General features: G+C 57.1%; 1 protein-coding gene across 1 annotated transcript in view; it reads right to left on the bottom strand.

Annotated features, from left to right (window-relative positions):
- Positions 1 to 23,017, bottom strand: part of ZFYVE28 (zinc finger FYVE-type containing 28) — a 111,230-nt gene that overhangs the window by 28,581 nt on the left and 59,632 nt on the right. Inside the window, exons 4-8 of the mRNA XM_027103926.1 lie at positions 22,165 to 22,367; positions 20,948 to 21,037; positions 19,138 to 19,227; positions 12,814 to 12,915; positions 4,687 to 5,973 (exon numbers count right to left, since the gene is read on the bottom strand). Coding sequence (XP_026959727.1) covers positions 4,687 to 5,973; positions 12,814 to 12,915; positions 19,138 to 19,227; positions 20,948 to 21,037; positions 22,165 to 22,367 — 1,772 coding nt within the window. The remainder of the gene's footprint in view (positions 1 to 4,686; positions 5,974 to 12,813; positions 12,916 to 19,137; positions 19,228 to 20,947; positions 21,038 to 22,164; positions 22,368 to 23,017) is intronic.

Here is a 23,017-nt window from a genome sequence, read left to right as displayed (position 1 = left end):
GTGGGTGTGGGGTGTGGGGGTGTGGGGGGTGTGGGGGTGGGGTGTGTGTGGGTGTGGGGTGTGGGGGTGTGGTGGGGGTGTGGGTGTGGGGTGTGGGTGTGGGGGTGTGGGGTGTGGGTGTGTGGGTGTGGGGGGTGTGTGGGTGTGGGGGGTGGGGGGGCGGTTTACTGCTGAGGAAGGGAGTGTGACGGCAAGGGTCATGCCTTTGTTGGGGCGACTCTACTCCTAAGGGTGGATTCCCAGAGACAGACACAAAACCGTAAGGAGAGGGACCACAAGGCTAATCGACAAAATACGGAAATGGGAAAACGTACAGCAAGTTAGCATTAAGTCCTACGAATACTGTATTTAATGAATTTTGCAGATAAATGATCATTAAATAATATTCAGTGAAAAAAATAATAAAAGTGAAAAAAATAACAAAACTGCTCACCAGATTTGGAATGGTTTTTATTTCCTTCTTTTACTCTTCTTTATGTTTTCATAAGTTTCTACAATGAGTGGGGACCACAATTGTAATTAGAAAAAAGCAAGAGTCAGTGTTATTTTTTCAAGAAGGTTGGAAACTCACTTTAGTAAAAGACCCAAGAGGGGGCGAGTTTCCGTCCTCTAGACAAGTGAGCGCTCCTGCCAGCCTCGAGAGTGTGGACAGTTCTGACTGATGAGGTGAGTCTAGGCAAAAAACAGGAAGCTTTTAAAAATGCTAAGTTTTCCCCAAAAAAGGTTAATCTTCAAGCACGGAAAAGGTAAGAAAGAAAAGATCTGAAGGACACTGGGTTCTGAAATATTCTGCCCACGACTGTGCTGGGGCGACGTCCCCTACCCCGGGCAACAGCACGGCTGGAACCGGCCTGCGTGCGGCTGAAGACAGGGCCTGGGGGAACGTGCAGGGCTCTTCCCGCCCGGGCCCTTGCTCCAGGACCCACCTCCGGCCTGCGCCGTACCCCGGCAGCCCCGTCCTTCCACCTGGAGGCTGTGCGCTGCTTGTGTGGGAGGTGACACTCCAGGCGTCCTCGGGGAACATGGCCCCAAAAGCAGACTCGTGGTCACGGCTTGGTGCGTCCCCTTCATGGCACCCGACTCAAAGGTGGCACAGAGGTCTGAGGCTGCACCCGTCTGACTCACGCACGGGGCCACACACGCGGTCACTCCTACTCCTGCGCATGGCAGGGGCCACAGGGGGACCTGCTGGACAGACAGCCTCATGGTCAGCTCAGGATGTTGGCTCGTCACGGCCGAGTGATGACCAAGCACGTCACCAGACAGACGGGCTCTCGCTCAGGCAGGTCAAGGGTGATGCCAGCCCCTCTAGGCACTTCGAGCCACGGCGGGTGCCAGCCTCTCTGGGGTCCGTCTCTCCGTCTGCCAGGGGCGGGGGGTCACCTGCACCCGACACAAGCCTGGCTGTGTTCATGGGAGGCTGCGCACAGATGATACTAACGCCAGCCAACGCCCGGGATCTCGCCGTCGGAGTTCTGGTGAACTTGCTGCCTGTGTGAGGCTGGTCTTCTGTGTCTGTCTGTTTCAACAGGCTGCTTTTGCCCCTCCATTCGTGTTAGATCACGCTCTGCAAGGTTGGGCCGCCTCCCCCGCACCCTGCTCAGCCACCCAGGAACCCACGTGCGATGCGAAGGGATGACGCTCCCCATGTCTGCGCTGCCCGCGGAGGGCACGGGCGCCACCTGCTGACCTGATTCTCAGCTGCTCCTGGTGCAGTGCTGGGCCCCGGGCGCCGCTGTCCACGGTCCTGGCCCAAAGGCCTGGCTGCCCTGATCCCCTGGCCACCCTCAGACCCTCTGCACCTTGTGGAAATGCTTCCCTGGGAGATGGGAGCGTCTCCCGAGGCCTCCACGGGGGCTGTTTCCTTTTCTCAGCTCAGCTTCTGCATTTGTGCTAAGCCAGAGGAGGCCTGGGAAGCTGCCGGCCCGACATGAACAAGCAGTGTCCACGGCAGGACACGTCAGGAAAGCAGGAGGGGGTTCCAGACAGAGTAAGTGTTCACTGACTGTCACCTGGACACAGCAAGAAAAGGGGGGCAGGTCAAAAGCTGGAAAGTCCATGTATCTGGTCAAAGAATTTGTGATGGCTTCATACCAGCCTCGTAGGAAAATGATCCCCTTACCAATCAACTCTGGGCCACTGAGCTGGAGGCCCTGAGGGAGGAAGCCGCTCCTTAGGTTGTGGACAAGAATTCATTCCACTGGACATTATGATGTTGGGCTTGAACCTAAAAAATGGCCTCATCACAAAGAGCTGCTCATTGGGACTTCCCTGGTGGCCCAGTGGTTAAGAATCCACCTTCAAATGCAGGGGGCGCAGGTTCGATCCCTGGTCAGGGAGCTAAGATCCCACACACCATGGGGCCACTAAGCCCGCGTGCTGCAACTACTGAGCCTGCACGCTCTGGACCTACATGCCACAACTAGAGAGAAGCCCACACGCCGCAATGAAAGATCCTGTGTGCTGCAAGGAAGATGCCGCGTCCCGCAACTAAGACCCGACGCAGCCAAATAAATAAATAAATATTTTAAAAAAAATAGCTGCTCATCACAGCGCCATCTGTAAGAGCAAGACTGGAAACAGCCACGAGGCAGGTGGCAGGGCCTGACTGCACGGTGGTCCAGCCACACAGTGCGGTCCCACGTGGCTGAAACTGACAGTGGAGACACCTCTAGAAACTGTCATGGACAGGCCACAGGCCTTCAGGCTAGCAGGTCAGGAAAGCAAGGCAGGGAAGGACGAGGTCCTCTGCCAAAGAATGGGAGCGGAAAACATGTGCCCGTGTGTGTGTCCATGTGTGTGTGCCCGTCCGTCCGTGTGTGTGTGCCCATGTGTGTTTCCGTGTGTGTGTGTACATCCTTGCTTCTACTTTTTAGTGTCCGTGTGTTGTGTGTGTGTGCCCGTGTGTGTGTCTGTGTGTGTGTGTACATCCTTGCTTCTGCTTTTTAAATTGAAGGATAAATTATAAAAAATTAGAAAACTGTAACTTTGGCAGAGAAGGAGAATAAGGTAGAAAGAGATTTCTCTAGATACATCTTATTTTGTAGATTTGGCCGGGAACCATGCAAATTTTTCACATAATCATAAAGTTAAATTAAATGCAAATGGAAATCTCTATACAGCCCATGCTAAATGGAGCAAATTAACCTGCTGTGGGTAAGACTTGGGCACGACCTCAGACACAGAATGATTTCAGGTGAGGTGAAGCAGCCACTCAGCTGTGTATTCTAGTGGGATACGCCTGGAGATCAAAAGAACTGTTAAAAAAATCTCAGACGATGACAAGTATTTGTGAGGATGTGGAGAAACAGGAGCCTCGCACGTGACCAGGGAATGAGAACTGCCGGTGACAGCTCCTCAGCACGTAGAGGCACCGTGTGAAGCACTAATTCTCTCCTAGAGACACCCAAAGAACGGAAACTCACAACCACACAAAAACCTGTACATAGATGTTCACAGCAGCATTACTCAATGATAACCAAGAAGTGGAAACGACACACCCGCCCATGGACAGATGAACCAAATGTGCTCCAACCGTACAGTGGAATATTATTCAGCCATAGAAAGGAAATCCTGACACCTGCATGAAGGGGGGTGAACCTTGAAAACATCATGCTCAGCAAAAGAAGCCAGACACAAAGGGTCACATAACGAGGGATTCTACTTCTATGAAACGTCCAGAACAGGCAAATTCACGGAGCCAGAAAGTAGATTCGTGGCTGCGAGGGGCTGGGGGGTGCCTACAGAACCCACACAGAAGAGGCTGCGGCGGAGCCTCGGAGTTCAGCTCGAGAAGAAAGAGCGGCCCTGAGCCCCACGGGCTCCCGGCCAGCCCCTGCCCGCTGCCGGAGGAGCTGGCCACACGCCGCTCCAGGAAGAAGGCGGCAGTGGCTGCGCAGGCCTGCAAGGCGTCTGCCCCTGCGCCCAGACGGCCCCTCCCTGCTGACCTCTGTGCACAGCTCCCACGGCTGCGGGTGGCGGTCTGTCCAGCCTCCGGGCTGAGCCCCCTCCTCTCTCCATCCTCCCACCTCCCTTCGCACACAGTGAAGCCAGGATGGGAGCCTGCGAGGCAGGGTCTGGTGAGAGGACAGCGCAACAGCCGCGTGTGAGGCCCCGAGGCTGAGCCCGGCTCCTCCTTTCCCACGTCCGGGATGGGGGCCGGGGGCATGTGGTGGGCACCGGGGCAGTGCTGGCTGAATCTGCTTCATTCAGGATAAGCCCCGGGGGTGGGGCGGGGGAGGAAGAGCTGCCGTGAGCCAGTCGTGTAGGAGCCAGGGTGTCACAGAGCCCTGCCCGCTCAGCTGCCTCTGGGGGAGAACAGGGTCCTGGGGGCCCTGCCCGAGAATCTGCCCCAGGGTGGTCTCGGGATCCCACCGCTGCCCCCGGGGCAGGGCTGAGGGTCTCTGTGGCTAACCGCGGCCCACGGGAGCTGCCACGCCGGTCAGGTGGGTGCCGGGGCCCAGCCCCGGCCGGTCCGCACACGCCGGTCACACCACAGCAGTGAAAAGGGGCGAACCGAGGGCCCGAAGCTGCGCCCACTCACCTGAAGGCGCCCGTCACGCCAGAAACGGGGCGGTCGGGGCTACGAGGGGCGCTTCTCGGTTGGATGTGGCAACTGGGTCCAGGAGGGCCTGACCAGCAGCTAAACCGACTAGAGGTGAGTCCAGGGGCCAGAGCGGCTCTTACCTGGAGCCCGGCAGGTGCTGGGCCTCCTCCCCGGCCGCCCCTCCACGCCGACTCTCCTCCCCGGCCTCCGAGGGCTGCCGGGCCTCAGCCTCCTTTTGCTCACTCGCTCCGCCGCCCCCTCCAGGCAGCCCGTCTGCCGCGTCCACCTGGGGCCCTGAGGTGTGTGCCAGGCACTTGTCGGAAGTGGGGGCTTTGGGCTCCTGCCCGCCGAGGGCGTCTTCGGAGGGCCCGGGGTCTGGGACGCCCAGCGCCGTGGGCAAGGCCTCCGGGGCAGGCCGGACCTCCAGCAGTCCCGCGGCCGAGCCCTTGGCGCAGGCCTTGGCGGAGCCCACGTAAGAGGAGCGGATAACGCTTCCCGAGCCGCACTTGCCGCGCAGGCTTTCCGCCGCGTCCTCCCTGCTGCCCGCACAGCCCCTGCAGCACACGCAGGAGTTCAGAAGGCTGTTGGCAGCCGTGGCGCTGAGTTTGTGGGGGCCGCCCTCCGGCCCCTCGGCCGCCGGCTCCCCCGGGGAGACGCCGTTTCCGAGGACTTCTGGGTTGGCGAGGGCAGAGTCCAGGGAGCTGGGCGACTTGGGGTTGAAGATGACCGTGGCCGAGAGCTTCATGCCCCCCGTCCGGTGGGCGATTAGCTCGGCCGTCTGGGCGTCCTCCGCACTCGCCTCCCAGCCATCCAGCTGCGGCTGGGAGTCCGGGCAGCTGCAGGAGCCAGGGCCCACTGCCCGCGTCTGGTCGCCCTGCACGCCGTTGCTGCCGCTCAGGTCCTCCGCCGTCTCGGCTGCGGCGGCTGCTCCGGCCCCCGCCCCTCGGCTCTCCCCGCCCCGCCCTCTCTCCTGGGGGCCGCCCGCCCGCCCACACCGGCCGCCCGGGGGCTCTGCCGCCCCGTCCACATCCTCCATGAAGAACACCCTCCCCTCCTCTTCGTCGCTGCCCGGCGGCAGCCGTGGTCCGCCCGGGGATGCCTGCCCGAGGGCACCGCGCTCGGCGCCCGGCCCGTGCGCGGGGGACTGGCAGGCATTGGGCGGGGACAGGAGAGAGGACATCGCGTCCCCAGCCCTGTGCACCATGCGGCTGAGCTGCTCCAGCTCCTGGTCGTCGTCCTGCACGGAGCACGCCAGCTCCGCCTCTGCGTGCCTGGGCTCCGCCGGGCCGAGGGGTGCGGGCAGGGCGGGCTCCAGGGCAGGGGGCACCGGGGTGTCCGCCCGGATGGGGAACTCCACGTCTTGGGAAATACAGAGGTTCCGTTCCAGCGTGTGAAGCTCCTCCTCGGTCAGGGTCCGCAGCAAATCCCTACAAGCGTCAAGACAGAAAGGAAGAGTGTCGGTCCCAGAGGCCACACCAGCCCCCAGGCCGAGTGGGCTCGGCACCAGCAGGAGAGCAACACGGTGTCCACTGCCTGCAATTAACCTCCCACCATGTTGCTTCCTCCACCAAAAGAGGTGCGTCTCCAGGGGTCCCCCGGGCCGCGGGTCAGGACAACAGCCGTGTGGGTGGCTGACGGTGATTCTAGAATGTGCCCTTGCTTAAAAATGAGACTCTGAACTCTCTTGCTGAAAACCCTGATTCTTCGTGATAATATGTTAATAAATTAATAAAATAAAATTGTATTAATAAAATTATAAATTATTAATCAATACATCAATTAATAAAAACTTTCAGGAGTGAAAGGATATATATTGGTTTATATATAGATTTTCATCCTTTGCTTCAACAAATATTACTGAGCACTGCCTATGTGCCAGGCCCTGGGTGACACACAGGAAGACTGGCATGGTCCCTGCTGAGCAGGTTCCGTAGGAAGAGACAGATAATAAACATTTACAAGGGAAGACTGAAGTACAATAATGACCACGGCAGCCAAGGAAGGAGCCACCAGAAGGGGGCACAGCAGGGCGCCTCCCCTGGGGGGAGCGGCATTGAACCGACACCCAAGGTGGAGTGACTCTAATGACGACGACGGGGATGAGCCCAAAGTGGGTCCCACAGGCCGGTGTATGCTGCTCTCCGCCGGGAAGAGCTCAGGCCTGAGGTCTCAGCGCCTGGTTCAACATCCCAGTGCAGTCGGGGAAGCACGTGGAAAGGTGCACTTCTCAGAACCGCTCAGCTGTGGGTCTTCATAAACTGAACACACCCTGCCAACAGCACCCAGATCAAGAAATACAGCACGACCTGGGCTCCCAGGCGCCCCCCACGTGCCTTCCTGGTCACGATCCCGACTACCACAGCGGTGGCCTCCCCTGTTCTCCTTCTCTAGATAGACGGCAACCTGCGGTCTGCACTCCTCCGTGGCAGGCATGTTTGCCAGTGCTATGTTTGTGCAGAGGTGCCAGACGAAACACAGGACACCCAGTTAGACTGGAATTTCAGATAAACAGCAAATACTTTTTAGAGTAAGTATGTCCCAAATGGCCCCCACTGGGGACATATTTACACTAACAAAGTATTATCGTTTATCTGAAATCTAAATTTAATTGCACACTTTTTTTTTAAACCTTTATGTGCAATTACATTTTATTTTTCCTTTGTTTTTCGTTTTTTTTTTTTTTGGGGGGGTGCTCAGCTTGTGGGACCTTAGTTCCCCCTGACCAGGGATTGAACTTGCACCCTTGGCAGCCGAAGTGCAGAGTCCTAACCACTGGACCACCAGAGAACTCCCCTTAATCGCATATTCTGTTTCCCTTTGCCAGCTCTGACAACCCTCTCTGGTGAGATTCGCGGTCGTTGTAGATCATTCCGTCTCCTGGTGGAAACGCATCACAGTTCACCTCTGAAGCTGTCCCACCCCGGAGGGGCCCTGGCTGCCAGGGACCCACATCTTTGAGTCCCTGTCCTGGGGAGCATGGGGTGTGTTTCTGCAAGCACGCGTGCTGAGTGCTGGTGAGGGGTGTGTCCCCGCCGACAGCCCACAGGGTCCACTGACAGTTCTGCATGCCCCACACCCTCATGGGCACTTGCACTTTTCCACTTCATCGTCTCTGGTGAGTGTGCAGTGGTATCTCGTCGTGGTTTTAAACTGCTTTATCCTGCTCGTTCAGGAGGTCGTGCACCCATTTATACGCTGATGGACCCTTAGACAGCCTCTCTGAAGTGCCTGTTCAGGACTTTCACCCATTTTTTATTGGGTTAACTGTCTGTTTCTTACCGACTGACAGGAGTTCTTTATGTATTGTGGATCTCAGTTCTTTATTGGATGTTGTGTCCAACTCTGCGGCCTTTTCACTCTCTCAAAGGTGTCTTTTGACGAACTGAGGTTTTAAATTCCAGCAAAGTTCAAAATGTCATTTTATTCTGTGATTAGTGCTTCTGTGCCCTGGTGAAGAAATCTTTGCCAACTCGGAGATCACAAAGATGTACTCGATCGTTCCCTCTGAAAGCGTTCTTTTACTTTTCACGTTTGTATCTGCAGTCTACCTAGAACTGACGTGTTCATAGGAGTGTATCACGGACCTTTGTCCTCATACGGATATTTGCTGATTCAGCCACTCATTGGAAAAAGCCAACCATTCTCCACTGTTGTGCTGTCACCTCTGTCATGAATCATGTGTTGGTCGCACCAGACCCTCTGTTCCGTTGAATGCCCCGTGCACTACATCTCTGCCAGTACGACTACAGCTATACGGCAGGAAGTGTCTCCAGCTCTGCTCACTTTTATAATGAAGCACACCCGGCAGAAATGCACACATACGTTCACAAGCTCGGTCACACCAGCACCGTCTGGAAACTACCCAAAAACCATGAAGAGCAGAACATATAAATAATATTCTTCTTCTTTGTCCTTTTTCTCCAGCAATCTTTTTCTTCTTGGCTGTTCTAGGCCCCTTGCCTTTCTATAGGAATTTTAGAATTAGTTTGTCAATTTCTGCAAAAGAAAAAACCTCCTGGGATTTTGATTGAGGTTGCATTGAATTCATAGATTAATTTGAGAATCACTGATATCTTCTCAATATAAAGTTTTCCACTCCCTGAATATGGGATAGCTATTTATTTAGGTCTTTAAAATTTTGTATCAAAAACATTTTGTAACTTTTGGTGGAGGTCTTAGACATCTCACATTTATGCTAATTAATATTTATTGACACCATTGTAGATGATATTTAAATTTTTTATTGTGATAAAATACTTATAAAATTTACCATCTTAACCATTTTAAGTGACAGTTCAGTGGTATTAAGTACATTCATATTGTTGTGCAGCCGTCACCACCATCCACCCCTGTAACAATTTCATCTTGTAAAACTAAAACTCTGTCCTCATGAAACAATAACTCCCTGTTCTCCCCTCCCCCCGCCCCTGGCAACCACAGTTATGCCTTTTGTCTCTATGATTTTGAGGACTCCAGGGACCTCATGTAATCGGAATCATACATTATCTGTCTTTTTGTGGCTGGCTTATTTCATTTAGCATGTCCACAAAGTTCATCCACATTGCAGCATGCGTCAGGATTTCCTTCCTTTCTAAGGCTGAATAATATCCCAGTGTATGGCTGGACCATGCTTTGCTTACCCATCCATCCGTCAACAGCGGCTTCCATGTCTTAGCTATTGTGAACGATGATGCTATGAATACGAGTGTACAAATATCTCTTCAAGATGCTTCTTTCAATTCTTTTCGGTATAAACCCAGAAGTGGAACTGCCGGATCATACGGTAGTTCTATTTTAATTTTTTGAGGAACCTCCACAGCAGCTGCACCATTTTACATTCCCACCAACAGTGCACAAGAGTTCCAATTTCTCCATATCCTCCCCAGCACTTGTTTTCTGTTTCTATGATAGTAGCCTTCCTCGTGGGTGTGAGGTGGTGTCTCATTGTGGTTTTGATTTGCGTTTCCCTGACGATCGTGATGTTGAGCATCTTTTCACGTGCTGGTGGCCATTCACGTATCTTCTCTGGAGACATGTCTATTCAAGTCTTTTGCCCATGTGCATCAGATCGTTAGGCTTTTTGTTGTTGAGTTTTAGGAGTTCTCTATATAGTCTAGATACTAACCCCTCACCAGATATACGATACGCAGATATCTTCTCCTATTCTATGGGTTGCCTTTTTACTCTGTTGTAGTGTTTTTTGATGGACAAAATTTTGAAATTTTCACAAAGCTCAATTTGTCTATGTTTTTGTTCTGTTACCTGTGCCTTTGGTGTTACATCCAAGAAGTCACTGCCAAAATGCAATCTCATGAAGCTTTTGTCCTATGTTTTCTTCTAAGAGTTTTATAGTTTTACCTCTTACATTTAGGTCCTTGATTAATTTTGAGTTAATTCATATTTATATGGTGTTAGGTAAGGGTCCAACTTCATATGTGTATGCATGTGTGTGTATCTCTTATCAGATTAAGGAAATTCCCTTCTATTTCTAATTTGCTAAGAGATGTTTTCATCATAAAATAGGCATTAATCTTTCAAATTATTTTTCTGTAACTTTCAAAATGATTTGGTTTTTCTTCCTTTTTAAAAAATTAATACAGAAAAACTGATTTTCAAATGTTAAACTATGACATATATAATTTAAACTCCACAAGACAATTATTGTGTTGTACAGCACAGATTCATTTATGTTCATTCACCTCAGGGTCTTAAGTCTCTCCTGTGCTTCCACATTCCCATCTGAGATTTTTTCCCTTTGCAGGAAGAATTCCAATTAGTTTTTCTTTATGTGCAATCTGCTCATAACAGATTTCTTCAGCTTCGTGTTTCTGAATAACCCACTACATCACCTGCATTTTTTTTTTTTTTTTTCCGGTACGCAGGCCTCTCACCGCTGTGGCCTCTCCCGCCGCGGAGCACAGGCTCCGGACGCGCAGGCCCAGCAGCCATGGCTCACGGGTCCAGCCGCTCCGCGGCATGTGGGATCTTCCCGGACCGGGGCACGAACCCGTGTCCCCTGCATCGGCAGGCGGACTCTCAACCACTGCACCACCAGGGAAGCCCCACCTGCATTTTTGAAGGATATTTTTCCTGGTTGTAAAATCCTGACTGGCAGCTATTTCCTTTCAGTACTTTATTATATTTTTAAAAATATTTACTTATTTATTTTGGCTGCGCCAGGTTGTGGCACGAGGGGTCCTCGTTGCCACATGTGGGATCTTCGTTGCGGCGAGTGGGATCTTCTTCTTAGTTGCGGCATAGGGGATCTTCAGTTGCAACATGGGGGTTCTTTAGTTGTGGTGTGCAGGATCTTTTAGTTGCGGCATGCATGCAGGACTTAGTTCCCCGACCAGGGATCGAACCCGGGTCCCCTGCATTGGGAGTGCGGAGTCCCAACCACTGGACCACCAGGGAAGTCCCACTTTCAGCACTTTAAATATATATCATTTCATTGCCTCTGGCTTCCATTGTTTTTGAGAAGACAGCCGTTGATGTACACTCTTTTCAAAGTAATATGTCCTTTTCTGCTAGCTGTGTTTAAGCTTTTTTCTTTGTTTTCAGCAATTTTACTGTGATATACCCAGATGTGTCTGTGGAATCTGTGGACAGAGATTTTTCTTCAATTTTGGAAAATTCTTGGCCATTATTTCTTTGAATACTGCTTCTGCCCATTTTCTCCATTCCTTCCTTCTGATTCCAGTTATGTGCGTCAGCCTTTTGAGTACGTCACACGTCTCTGACGTTCTGGACTCTTTCCCTGCCCAAGTCCCCAGCATCTGGTGTCTCCCCCTCCCCCCCCCCCCCCTGGCCACTCCCAGCCGTGGCCCAGGCCACACACTTCCCTTCCTGGCCCAGCATCGTCCACCCTCTCCCCTCCTTCCTTGTCTCCTCTCCCAGCCGGACACCCAGAGAGGGCAGGAGCCTCGGCCTCTGGGTCCAGGGTCAGGTCCTGCTAGGGACACTCAACTGTGGCTCGCCCACCCTGTGCCCACTGACCCTCCAAGGACCCCCCGGGTCACTCCTCACTGGATTCAGAGCACATTTGGCTCGCGATGGGGCAAAGGGCAGTTTAGAGCAGGCTTCTGTGCTCTCTGGCCCCCAGAAAGGACAGGCACCAGCAGAGGAAAGCCACCCTAGGCTGGGAAGTCCCGCCAGACCCAGGAAGGGCGTGGCAGGGGTCCACGGGGTCAGCCCTGGACCGACAGCCTGGGAAGGGGGCTTCTCGGAGACCAGGGACCGTGGTAGGAAAGACCTTGGCGTCTGAGGCCACGGGGCCAGGGAGGTGCTCAGAGGACATGCGGCCACAGCCCCCTGCGGTCCCATCCCCGCAGGAGCCGGGCCCTGTCAGCTCACAGAGGTCACCAGCAGTGAGGGCTCCACACAACTTGACGTGAGGTTTCTCAAGGGAAGGCTGAGGTCAGGGGTGCTGGCTGGAGGGCTGGCTGCTGAAGGGCAAGGGAAGCCCTCAGGGCAGAGCTCGGTTACCCAGGCCAGACGTCACAAGCCCACAGGACAGCACAGATGGTGCCAACGCCACCCAGGGATGGTCGGGGGGTGGGCAGGATGAGCCACAGCATGTGGGCGCCCGCTGGTCACTCAAGAGAACTGAGCACTTCACCCCCTAAACTAGTCAAAGAACTAGTAACAGCCGCCAACCTGGGCGCCAGCCCCAGCCAATGTGCAGGGCGTGGCCTGGCCCAGGGGGACGTCCTCCCCTCACAGGCTGTGTGGCCCTGGTCCGGCCCACACCACCCCGGTTTCAGGGCCTCGCCTGTAAGATAGGCCCCATCTGTCTCGCGGGGCCACGGAGACGTTTCTGTGAGAAACCAGAAGAGGGCCTGGCTTCCAGGCCCTTAGCCAGGGCAGCCGCTGTCTTAGGACCGGACATCTGCGTAAAGGTCTTAACGCTACCGGCCAAGAACAAAGAACTTGTTCTGTGAGGGAGGAAGGGTGTGGGGTTAAAGGAGCTCCAAGCAGTAGAAACCAGGAGCCGACGACAGAGACCAAGGTCCCAGCACCCCCGAGGTGGACAGAAGGTAAAGAATTAGCTCACACAGAAGTGTGAGGTTTACCACCCTCTAAGGCTCGGCAGGGACAAGCTACCCACCCTTGAGGGGTCCAGTAAAGGCACAGCAAGACCAGCCTTGTCCAGAGAGGCCATTGCCAACCCCCAGGAGCAGTCACAGAAGGGAGGGGGCGCAGAGGCAAACACCGCCCTCCCCTCCCCTCCCCTCTCTCACCCCCCCCCCCCCCCCCCCCCCGCCCACCCCACTTTCCGCCGCAACGTGTGGAAGGGCCGGAAGAGCTCGGACATGTCCTCTGCCTTGCGGTCCAGGTTCAGGGGTCCATCCGCGTAGACCACGAGGCCACTGCATCCAAGACAGAAAGCCAGCCTGACGTCAAGTCCTGCAGCCGCGTGGCCAGCCCAGACCACACCCCGCACACGCTTCCCCTCTGCGATCGAATCATAAATAAGTTTAGAATAAAGCAGTGAAAATTATGACCCAGATTTTATCCTCTTTCGAAGTTGATTAGCCTACATCTGTTTGAGGGATCATAAAATAATGATAAAAATATGGCTGCGCACCTCCCAGCCGCAATCAGATAAATCAGCATCAAGGTCTGTTGCTAACATCTGCCTCCTTGAAAATGGAAACGCTGGATTTGTGTTTAAATATACCACAAATGCAGAGGTTGGTGAGAACTGGCCCTGGAACCGTCTACTCCAAAAGGGAAACAGGAGTTGGAGGTGAAGCCCAGCCCGGCCCCCCACCAGCGTGGAGCCCTGACCCCAGGGCTGGCCCCTGGGGGTGTGGGTCCTGCAGGAGCACGGCGCAGACAGGGCGAGATTTTTCCAGACAGCGCCCCGCAGGCTGTCCTCCCAGCTCTCCCACCTCTCCCTCGTGCCGTCCACACGCCCCAGCTCCGGGGGCTGCCCGAGACTTTCCGACTCACACTGGCCACAGGCTCTCGCAGTTCCCGGCCCCGCCAGGCTGTGAATGTCGTGTCCCGGCCGCTGTCTCCAAAGCCCCCTTCCCCTCCCAGCACTCTGGCCCACGGTCAGGCACCCTTCAAGAGGGGGGCAGCCTCCTGTCACCCCTCAGGCAGGATGGACCCTCCTGCTGGGCGTCCCCGTGCCTCGAGAGGACCCCCTTCATTGGACTGGGCCCCACGGCCCACCTGACTCTGCCCAGATGCCAGCTCCGGGCGCCCCGATTCCGCGGCAGGGGGTCCCGTGTTCACCTCCGTAGCCACAGCCCCACCCATCTCCAGGCGCGTGACCATCATTCCAGACCCGTCTCTCGGAGAGAGGACCTATCCCTGAGGACCCTTCTCTGGATGCCTCCTGCACCTCTTGGGTGCCCAGGGACCGTCCACCCGTGAACACAGGCCTGTCCCCTCGCGGCCCCATGGAGCATAGGTCGGTGCCTCGGGGGCCTGTCTGTGTAAATGAGGAGCCGCTGGCACGTCTCTGAGGACGAACAGGATCTTATTTCAGGCCTCAGGGTCTGGTCACCCATCCAGCTGGGAGCCCCCATTACTTCTGGAAAACACCCAGTTCAGTGAGAAAAACTGAAAAACAAAGTTGAACGAGGAGACTGTTTTCCCCTAAAAAAAGGTTGGTTTCGTGGGCAAAAAGATTTCCTTTTTTTCTAAAAACAGGAAAAACATGGGCTGTGAGGCCCCCCTGGGGCACACCTGGCCGTGACCAGCATGACCAGTGGCCTCCAGGCCCCGAGGAGAGACCAGCTCGAGGGCCTGTGTCCTGAGCCAGCGGAGGGCAGAGGGCACGGCCGGGCCTCCATTCCTTCTGGGCTGCTTCACGGATCTTCCATGAGCTAACGGTCATGGTTCAATTAACCGTGTTTGAGGGACGATTTCCCAAGGCAGAGCCTTAACTTGGTGGGTAAATGCGGTGGTCTCAGTACAAAGGCAGAGTGAAAACAGGCAGAAGAAAGAGTTTGGGGAATCCTGGCCATCTCCTCTTTCAGAAAGCAGCGACGGGGGCAGGGAGGGACCCTGTCTCCTCTCCTGGGTCCTGGGGAGGCCTGGGCTGCCCCCCAGTGAGCAAGCAGGGTCCCTCCTGCCCAGCACGGCCTCCATGGAGCTGTGAGCCCTGGAAAAGAATCCATTCAGCAGGAGAGGTCTGTGCACAAACCCCTAAAGCCACCGTGCCCACCAAGGGCACGTGTGGGTCCTGCAGGAGCACGGCGCAGACAGGGCGACCGGGGGACCTAGGCCATTCCCACAGCTCTGTCCAGCGGTGCTCACACGCGCCGGAGCACCCAGGGTTCCCTCCCGCTCAGCAGCTCCGGGAAGTGACGCCAACCGCCAGGACAGGCAGAGAGGAGGTTGTGGGGCAGCCACGTTTCTGCGTCCCCATGACGGGGCACCCCTGCGGACAAGGGTGAGGCTGGTCTTCGTGTCCCAGGAGGAGCTCAGCAGACACCTGTTCAGTGTCCAGCTGCCGGGTGCTGATGCAACGGCCGGGGGTGGGAAGGGGAGATGGGGGGAACCAGGCCTGGAAACAAGCCATCAGGGGGAGAGCTTCACCCCACAGGGCTGGTGACCCGGGCATCGCGCCCGCTCAGCCCACGTCCATGCAAGGCAGCCCCACAGTGGAGCCTGGCAGGCACGTGGCTGGGCCCGGGGGTGGCCCGGCATAACGCGGGGGACAGTGAGGGTCGGCGCAGGTCCAGCTCGCGTGGGCCGGGGGAGCACGCCCAGCATGAAGGGAGGGCCCGCCCCACCCCCACTCTTTAGGTGTCTTTCACCTTCTTGGTAATGTCCTTTGATGCACAGATTTTAAATTTTGATAAAGTCCAATGTATTATTTTTAAAAATTTGTTGCTCATGCTTTTGGTGTCAAATCTGCACCAAATCTCAGAATACAAAGAATCACCTCCTCACAGACACACTACTATATATAAAATAGGTAACTCGTAAGGACCTACTGTAGAGCACAGGGGACTCTACTCAATGCTCCGCAATGACCTATATGGGAAAAGAACCTAGAAAAGAGTGGACATATGTATATGTGTAACCGGTTCACACTTTACACATGTGTATGTGTAAACTAACACAGCATTGTAAACCAGCCATGCTCCAATAAAAATTAAATTAAAAATAAGAAAAAGAAGAAAAGAGATTCACCCGTGTGTTGGTCAGAGTTCTCCAGAGAAACGTGACCAGCACACATGCGCGCGTGCACGTGCTCTCACACACACACACACACGTGGTTGCACAAGGTGAATGTACTTAATGCCGTTGGGCACGTTCAGAAAGGGTTAAAATGGCCAGTTTTACGTCATGCATATTTTATCACTATAAAATGTAACATTTATTGCTTTGATTTCTGTTACAAAACTTACACCTACCGTGTTCAGAAATTTAGTAGAGACGCACTGGTGATGATGTTTGTACTTGATACACTAGGAGTTCTTCCCTGACGTTTGGGATTCATCCTTAATGTTGTTTAAATAGCTAGAGTATCATTTTTAATCAATCCCTTAATTCCGGGTCTATACCCACCCCGTCAAATTTTTATGATTAAAACTTCAGTGTTCATATTTGTGCCCTGTCAGATCAGCACAACAAAATTCCGCGAAAATTCACTGTGCTACCACCTGCGGGGCACTAAGGACACGTGAGTGAGCGCAGGTGAGCACCCCTGCCCCGTGACACTTACAGGCCCATGGGGGAGACACAAGTCACCCAAATATCCCGAACAAGCACATCTAGAGAGAGGTGGGATTACAGGGGTGGAGGTGATGGCTGAGGGGTAAGGGGTATCTTTTCAGTGACGACGATGCCCTGAAATTAGTGGTGACGATTGCACGACTCTGCAAATTGACTAAAAACCACTGAATCGTACACTTCAAATGGGTGAGTGATAAGGTATGTGAATTTCATCTCAATAACATGGCTTAAAAGTAATCTCCTGGGAGGAAACATGGGAACACCCTGTGCAGGAAGTGGTGAGCACCAAGGAAGGGAGAGGGCGGCAGGTGAGGCGGGGAGAGAAGGTTGGAGGGGACCCTGCGATGTGGAGGGCCGGGCAGGGGGCACTGTCCACACTCGCCTTTGCTCCCACGGGCTGGAGCCACAGGAAGGCCTGAGCCCTCGGCTGCCAAGAAGCAGGTGGGCCAGGGGACTGGACGGGAACCTTCGCTGGCCCGGGAGAAGAGATCCACCCCAGAGGGTCCCTGCACCAAACCCCCAACCGCACCCCAGCATCCAGAATGCTCCACGGCAACTGCTTGCCTTGTGTACGTGTGCGCCTCCCTCACGGTCATCCCCATACCTCTGGGGACAAGCACAGGGCCGGCATGCAGTAGGTGCTTAATACATGCTCACAGGTGAATCCAGGAAGGAGTGAGTCCTGGGCCCCAAGCTGGGCAGCAGTGGCCTCTGTGGACAGCGAGGAATTGAGAGAGGGAGCCGGGTGGCTGCACTGTGGGTCCCACAGGAACCCTGTGAGTGTCCCTAAGGGGGCGGCTGGCTCCAGGACCAGCTGCTTACAAGCCAGTTCTCCCCACCCCTTCTGGTTAAGCCTGGCGCTCCTCAGATCCTCAGACCCACAGCCTGGCTGTGAGGTGGGAGACCTGCTTCTGATGGGGGGCTGGGGGCTCTAGGGGGCCTGAGGGCTTCTCAGTGGCTGCCGTGAAGCCCCCAGACTCTGGGCTCCTGTCCCGCCTCCACTTCAACTTCAGACCCAGCCTCTCCTCGCTGCGACTCAGAGCCTCCCCTCATGACCTCAGAGGTCCCGTGGCTCCGCTTCCAGGCCTCCCTCCAGCCTAAGCTGGAGAGGACCCCATGCGAGGCCTCCAGGAGGTGCCCGACAGGAAAAAGGCCCTGCCCAGGGCACTCCCGAGGCAAGGACCCAGACAAGTTCAGGTGTCAGAAGGTGGCCTGAGGTCAGCAGAGAGGGCCCAGTGACCCCCTCAGGGAGAAGTGGCCTTGGAAGGCCAGCTCGGTGAGCATGGCAAGGCTGGACAGCACCACCCTGCACAACCTAGCCTTGGGCCGCCGGCACCGGGGAGCCGCAAGGAGCTGAACACACACCACGGACTCGAGCACAGAAACCCAGAAACGTGTTTCTGTTCAACGTCCTTGCTTTTATCTTAAGACGGGCGTGCTGTCTAAGAGTCTCTGGCCCTCCCCCGAGATTTAGAACAGGTTCCCTCTAAGACAGTGGAAACTGACGGGAGGTTCTGGAAAGGTTCTGGTTCCTCCCAAGACCACTGCAGAGACCTCCCAGAGGGAAGGCAGCTCTGGAGCACAGTGAGACCAGGAAGGGCGAGGTGGGGGCCAGGCCGGTCCCCAAGCCCAAGGCAAGACTCAAGTGTGGGGAGCTGACCCTGCACACCGGAGGCGGCCGCTCAGGCTTCCCCGAGTGCTGGGCACTGGCAGCCCCACCCCGCCTGCCCGCCTCCTCAGGCCCTCCTGGCCAAGTCCGCTCTGCGCTTCACGGCACGTCAGGCTCCCCGCCACGACACCTGCACAGTCCCGGGCAGTGGAAGCCGCTTCTGGCCCGGCCCAGGGTCGTCTGCCCGGCCTGCTCCCCACCCCTCCCACACGCGGCACACGACTTGTCCAGCTCCCTGCGGTCCAGGGACGCCTCTCTGTCCCAGAGGCTGGTCCATCCTGCAGCGCTGCCACCGCCCCACAGACCGGCCGTAGGAGGTGCTCACCCGCAGTGAGTTCTCCCCGGGGCCTGTGCCTCTGTGTCCCCTGCACGCTCCCCAGGCCAGTCCACTGACATCCACACCTACAACCGGCTCCCTGCCTAGCTGCACCCCAGCTGCCCCCCGGGCGCCCGTGCCCACCCGCCCCACGCTCCCTCACCTGGCGGGAGGGAAGGTGGTCTGTGTCTGGAGGTGGGTGTCTCCCTCACCTGGCGGGAGGGAAGGTGGTCTGTGTCTGGGAGTCCGGGTGCCGCTGAGCAGCGTGGACCAAGCCCAGGACAGCTGGGCTCTGACCTTGGCGCTGAGAGGCTCCGCAACGCTCAGCACACGACCGAGTACTTCCCGTCAAGCGTGCTTGACGACCGACGCCACGTGCTGCCATGACACCTTTGAGGCCACAGACCCCAGAGGCCTAACCCAGCGCTCCCCTGCTCTCAGCAGCCGTGCTCCCCCCCCATCACAAGGCCAGCTGCCGCCCACCTGCCCCTCACCCAACAGGCTCCACCTCCCTGCCAGCCCATGAATCCTCCAAACACGCCCACCACATCCTCCGGCGGGGATCAGGGGCACCTCGCCTCTCGTCCCTTCAAAGCCGCTCCCACAGCCCCTGATGGGGCCCCTGTGCCTGAGCGTGGGGGCCTCTTCCCAGGGCTGGGAGTGCACGTGGCTGTCCTGCTCACCCGTCCTGCACCATCTAGGCTGGCTGAGCGGGAGGCACTCGGAACACCTAGTTCCTCGTCTGCTGGGACAAGGACAGGACCACCTGGCAGCTGCTCTGGGGCTGAGCAGCCCCCTTCGGGGTACGAGTACCACCTACCACCACCCAGAGGGGCCTGGCACCACGGCCCCGACGATCCTGCCAGGTTTCTGAGAAACGACGGTCCCAGGCAGGGGGACACTCACCACACGATGGCCAACCTGGGGATGGTGAACATGAGGGCTGGCTCGTAGTCATCAATCATGTCCTGGGTCAGGTACCCGAAGTCCAGGGCCCTGGCAGGGGAGGGAGATAGTGAGCAGGGGCGACCCACGGCCAGACGGGGGAGGGCAAGGCAGCCGCGCAACCCTCACCCACGTCGGGGCTTGGCGGCCAGCTGCTGGACAAGTTCCACTCTGCAAGGTCCGGCGCAGGGGGCTGACGCGCGGCCTGCCCCATCTTCCCACTTCCCGACCCCACCGCTGACGGAGGAAGCAGGGGTGAGTGCGAGGTGCTCGCCAAGGGGAGCTAGTGAGGACAGCTATGCTGTCAGGCACCCAAAGCGAAAGGATAAATGAGGAGTAGAAACACTGCTCTGAACCATTTCACACTGCCAAGAAACCCAAATTGCTCTCCTGGATTCCTTCTCTCTTGCAGGTATACGAAACGCTTTCTCTACGTGCGTGAGCAAGCGCTGCTGGCATCGTCCTGTTCTAAATAAAGGGTATTTGTGTCATCTTATTCTTGAGTGACTTGAAATATCTCTCAGTGTATAACAGTGAATAATTCGTCTTTAAAATTAACAAACTGACGATGTGATATTCAAAACTTACCTACTACTAAAGCGCAAGTCACATATAAGGAACATTCTGGGTTAAATCTTAGTCCCAAAGTCTATTCAGAAAATCTGACTTCAAACCTGACCCCACACGCCCCATACAAGCCATGATGAGAATAGTGATGATTCACCTCCAAAACCCAGCTCAGCAAAGGTTCCATCCCGGCCTGTAGGGAAGAAGAGTGGACGAAAGGAAAGCAGGAGGTGGGGAGTGAGGGCCACCGGGTGACTCCCGGAACCAAGATGAGGAGACGAAGAGGTGAGGAGATGGGGAGGTGGGGAGGTGGGGAGAAGAGGAGTGGAGGTGAGGAGGTATACAGGTGATGAGGTGAGGCGGAGGGAGGAGAAAGGAGGGGAGAAGATGAGGAAGTGACGAGGTGAGGGAGGTGAGGAGGCGAGGGAGGTTAGGGACGTGAGGAGGTGAGGCAGAGGAAGGAGAAAGGAGGGGAGAAGGTGAGGAAGTGATGAGGTGAGGGAGGGGAGGGAGGGGAGGGAGGTGAGGGAGGTGAGGAGGTGAGGGAGGTGAGGAGTTGAGGAGGTGAGGGAGGTGAGGGAGGTGAGGAGGTGAGGGAGGTGAGGGAGGTGAGGAGGTGAGGGAGGTGAGGGAGGTGAGGAGGTGAGGGAGGTGAGGAGGTGAGGAAGTGAGGGAGTTGAGGAGGTGAGGGAGGTGAGGAGGTGAGGTAGGTGAGGGAGGTGAGGAGGTGAGGGAGGTGAGGAGGTGAGGGAGGTGTGGGACGTGAGGGAGGTGAGGAGGTGAGGATGTGACGGTGGTGAGGGAGGTGAGGAGGTGAGAGGGGTGTGAGAGGTGAGGGAGGTGAGTAGATGAGGGAGGTGAGGAGGTGAGGGAGGTGAGGTAGGTGAGGAGGTGAGGATGTGACGGAGGTGTGGGAGGTGTGGGAGGTGAGGAGGTGAGGGTGGTGAGGGAGGTGAGGGAGGTGAGGAGGTGAGGAGGTGAGGGAGGTGAGGAGGTGAGGGAGGTGAGGAGGTGAGCATGGAGCCCTTCTCAACCACGTCAGCTCCTCCTCTAGGGTCTGGGCCCAGAGAAAGGGGACACTGGGGCTGAGGAACAGTCGTGTGTGTGGAGGCCCCGTGGCACATGCACATGGTGCCCCTGTCCCGGTGCAGCCCTCACCCAGGCCCCGGGCAGCAAGAGCTCCACCATTCCCAGGTGGCCTCACCTCTCCACCGTCTCACAGAACAGCACGATGACCTCCTGCTGCACGTAGTACTCCCGCGGGGACTTCACGGGCACCATGGCCGACACGTAGCTGCAAACAGAGAGAAGGGAGTGAGGGCCATCTGGTACCTCCCGGAACCAAGGGTGTCTTAACTGACAACCAAATGAGGTCCCTCCAGCTGGAGCCCAGCTGCATCTCAGCAGCTTCATAAACACACACCCCCAGCATCACCGTTTATATTTTGAGCCAAAGCTCCTCCCAGGGTCAGGCTTCAAGTAGCACCTCCTTGGGTCCCACAGCCCTGCCCACCCCGGAACCACCACTGCCCACTGCCCCGACGGTCCCCAGCCTCGAGGTAGTGAATGACCCTGTACAGGGCGGGCGGACAACCCCTGGGCCCCCACGCAGGGCAGGGCCAGGGGGCTCCACCCACTCCCCAGGTGAGAACATTTTTCTGTCACTAACTATTTTTTCTTGTTACGAAAGCTCAGTTGGAAAGATGTGGAGCAGACAGAGCCGGCCGAAGCTATTAAGCTCATTTGTGGCGCCCACTCCCTAGAGAACCGGCTGGAATGCCTGACTTCCTTCTGGGGCCCACACGGCACAGGACGGACAGTTTTCATTAACTGGGCCACCGTGGACGGGCTCTGGGGTCCTGCTTCTCAGGTACCTCCAGCGTCTCCGTGTCTGTGGACACCGCGCAGGCCCCTCCCCGCAGTCCCGGGTCCTCCACAGCCCGTCCTGTGAGGGCCCCAGGGACCACGCCATGTCCTTTGCCGCGAGTGGGCGGGAACGCCCCAGGGAGCTAGTGGGGGTGCAAAGGGCAGACCCGCTGAGCTGGAGAGGCGCCGCCCTCACCCCACGGAGCTGGGGGCCCCAGTAGGCCCCCGAGCGACCTCCACTTCCTCCTGGCTCCTGCCGCGTCCCACGTCTGGGCACAGAGACGTGCTGGGGGCGGGGCGTTGTGCTGACCGTGACCTTCACCCGCAGGACCACCAGCGGCAGAGGTGCTGGGCGGGACCCGGCGTCCCTTGCGTCCCTGGGTCGCCTCTGCCCGCCTCCGCCCCTCCCCGTACGCCGTGCCCCCGACCCCTGCGACAGCCCGGAACCAGCCCGCGCCTCCCTCCGCGGAGTCTTCCTGCTGCAGACGCAGAGCCGGCGGAGCTGCCCGCCCCCAGCCCTCCCCACAGGGCAAAGAGTTAGGGTTCCTCGGTCACCTCAGCTCAAACTCTGCGAACAACACGTCGAAGTGCCTCAGCGCCTCCCGCATCTTCTCCGTGTAGGTGTTGAGGTCCCGCAGCGCCTGGTCGCGGAGAGCGCCGCGCACGTCCTCCAGGCTGCGGGTCAGCTCCTTGGCCAGCGGCCGCATGGCCATGCTCTCCAGCTCGCGGTTCATGATGATGGAGCCAGCGGCCAGGCACTGCGGGCGGCAGAGGGCGTCAGGGAGGCCCCACCCGCGTGTCCTTGGCGCCCGGAGCGTGCGGGCTTCCGGAACCCACGACAGCGGGCGCTGAGCAAGGCCCCCCCCCCCACGGGGCCCAAGAATACTGTACAGCCAGAGGTGGGACCGGAGGGCAGAGCAACGGCGGGGCTGGGGCGCCTCATCCCGGAGACGCCTCCCAGGCCTCCCTTCCGGGAGCCCCTCCCTCATATTCCTGCCCCCCTCCCCCCTCCGCTCTGGGGCGCCTGCTCCCTCCTGGTTTCTCTTAGATGCAGAGCCATCATGGCGGTGAGAATAAGTGCCCTCGGGTTTGGGGGCTCCATGCAGGGGCCTCCGGGCCATGTGACTTCTGTCCCCTCCCCACCCGGTCCACAGACGCCAGGTTCCGGCCGTACTCCAGGTCCACCGCACCGGGACTGACCACCACTCCCCAGGAAGTCCAGGCGTTCTAGGAAGCAGACGCCTCGTGTCCATAAAGGCACCCTGCATCACCTCATGGCTTGCACAACTGCCCCTGCCCCTGGGACCCGCTTTGCAGAGCTGAGCACTGAGGCTGGGGGGAGAGACGGCCTACCCAGGGCCCCAGCAGGGACGCCCAACCAGGTGCGGCTCAGAGGAGCCGGGTGGAA

Source organism: Aethalodelphis obliquidens, unplaced genomic scaffold, assembly GCF_003676395.1.
Source record: "Aethalodelphis obliquidens isolate GAN/ISIS:26980383/991018 unplaced genomic scaffold, ASM367639v1 scaffold6, whole genome shotgun sequence".
In the NCBI taxonomy this organism is placed as follows: domain Eukaryota; kingdom Metazoa; phylum Chordata; class Mammalia; order Artiodactyla; family Delphinidae; genus Aethalodelphis; species Aethalodelphis obliquidens.
This window is presented reverse-complemented; position numbering and strand designations above follow the sequence as displayed.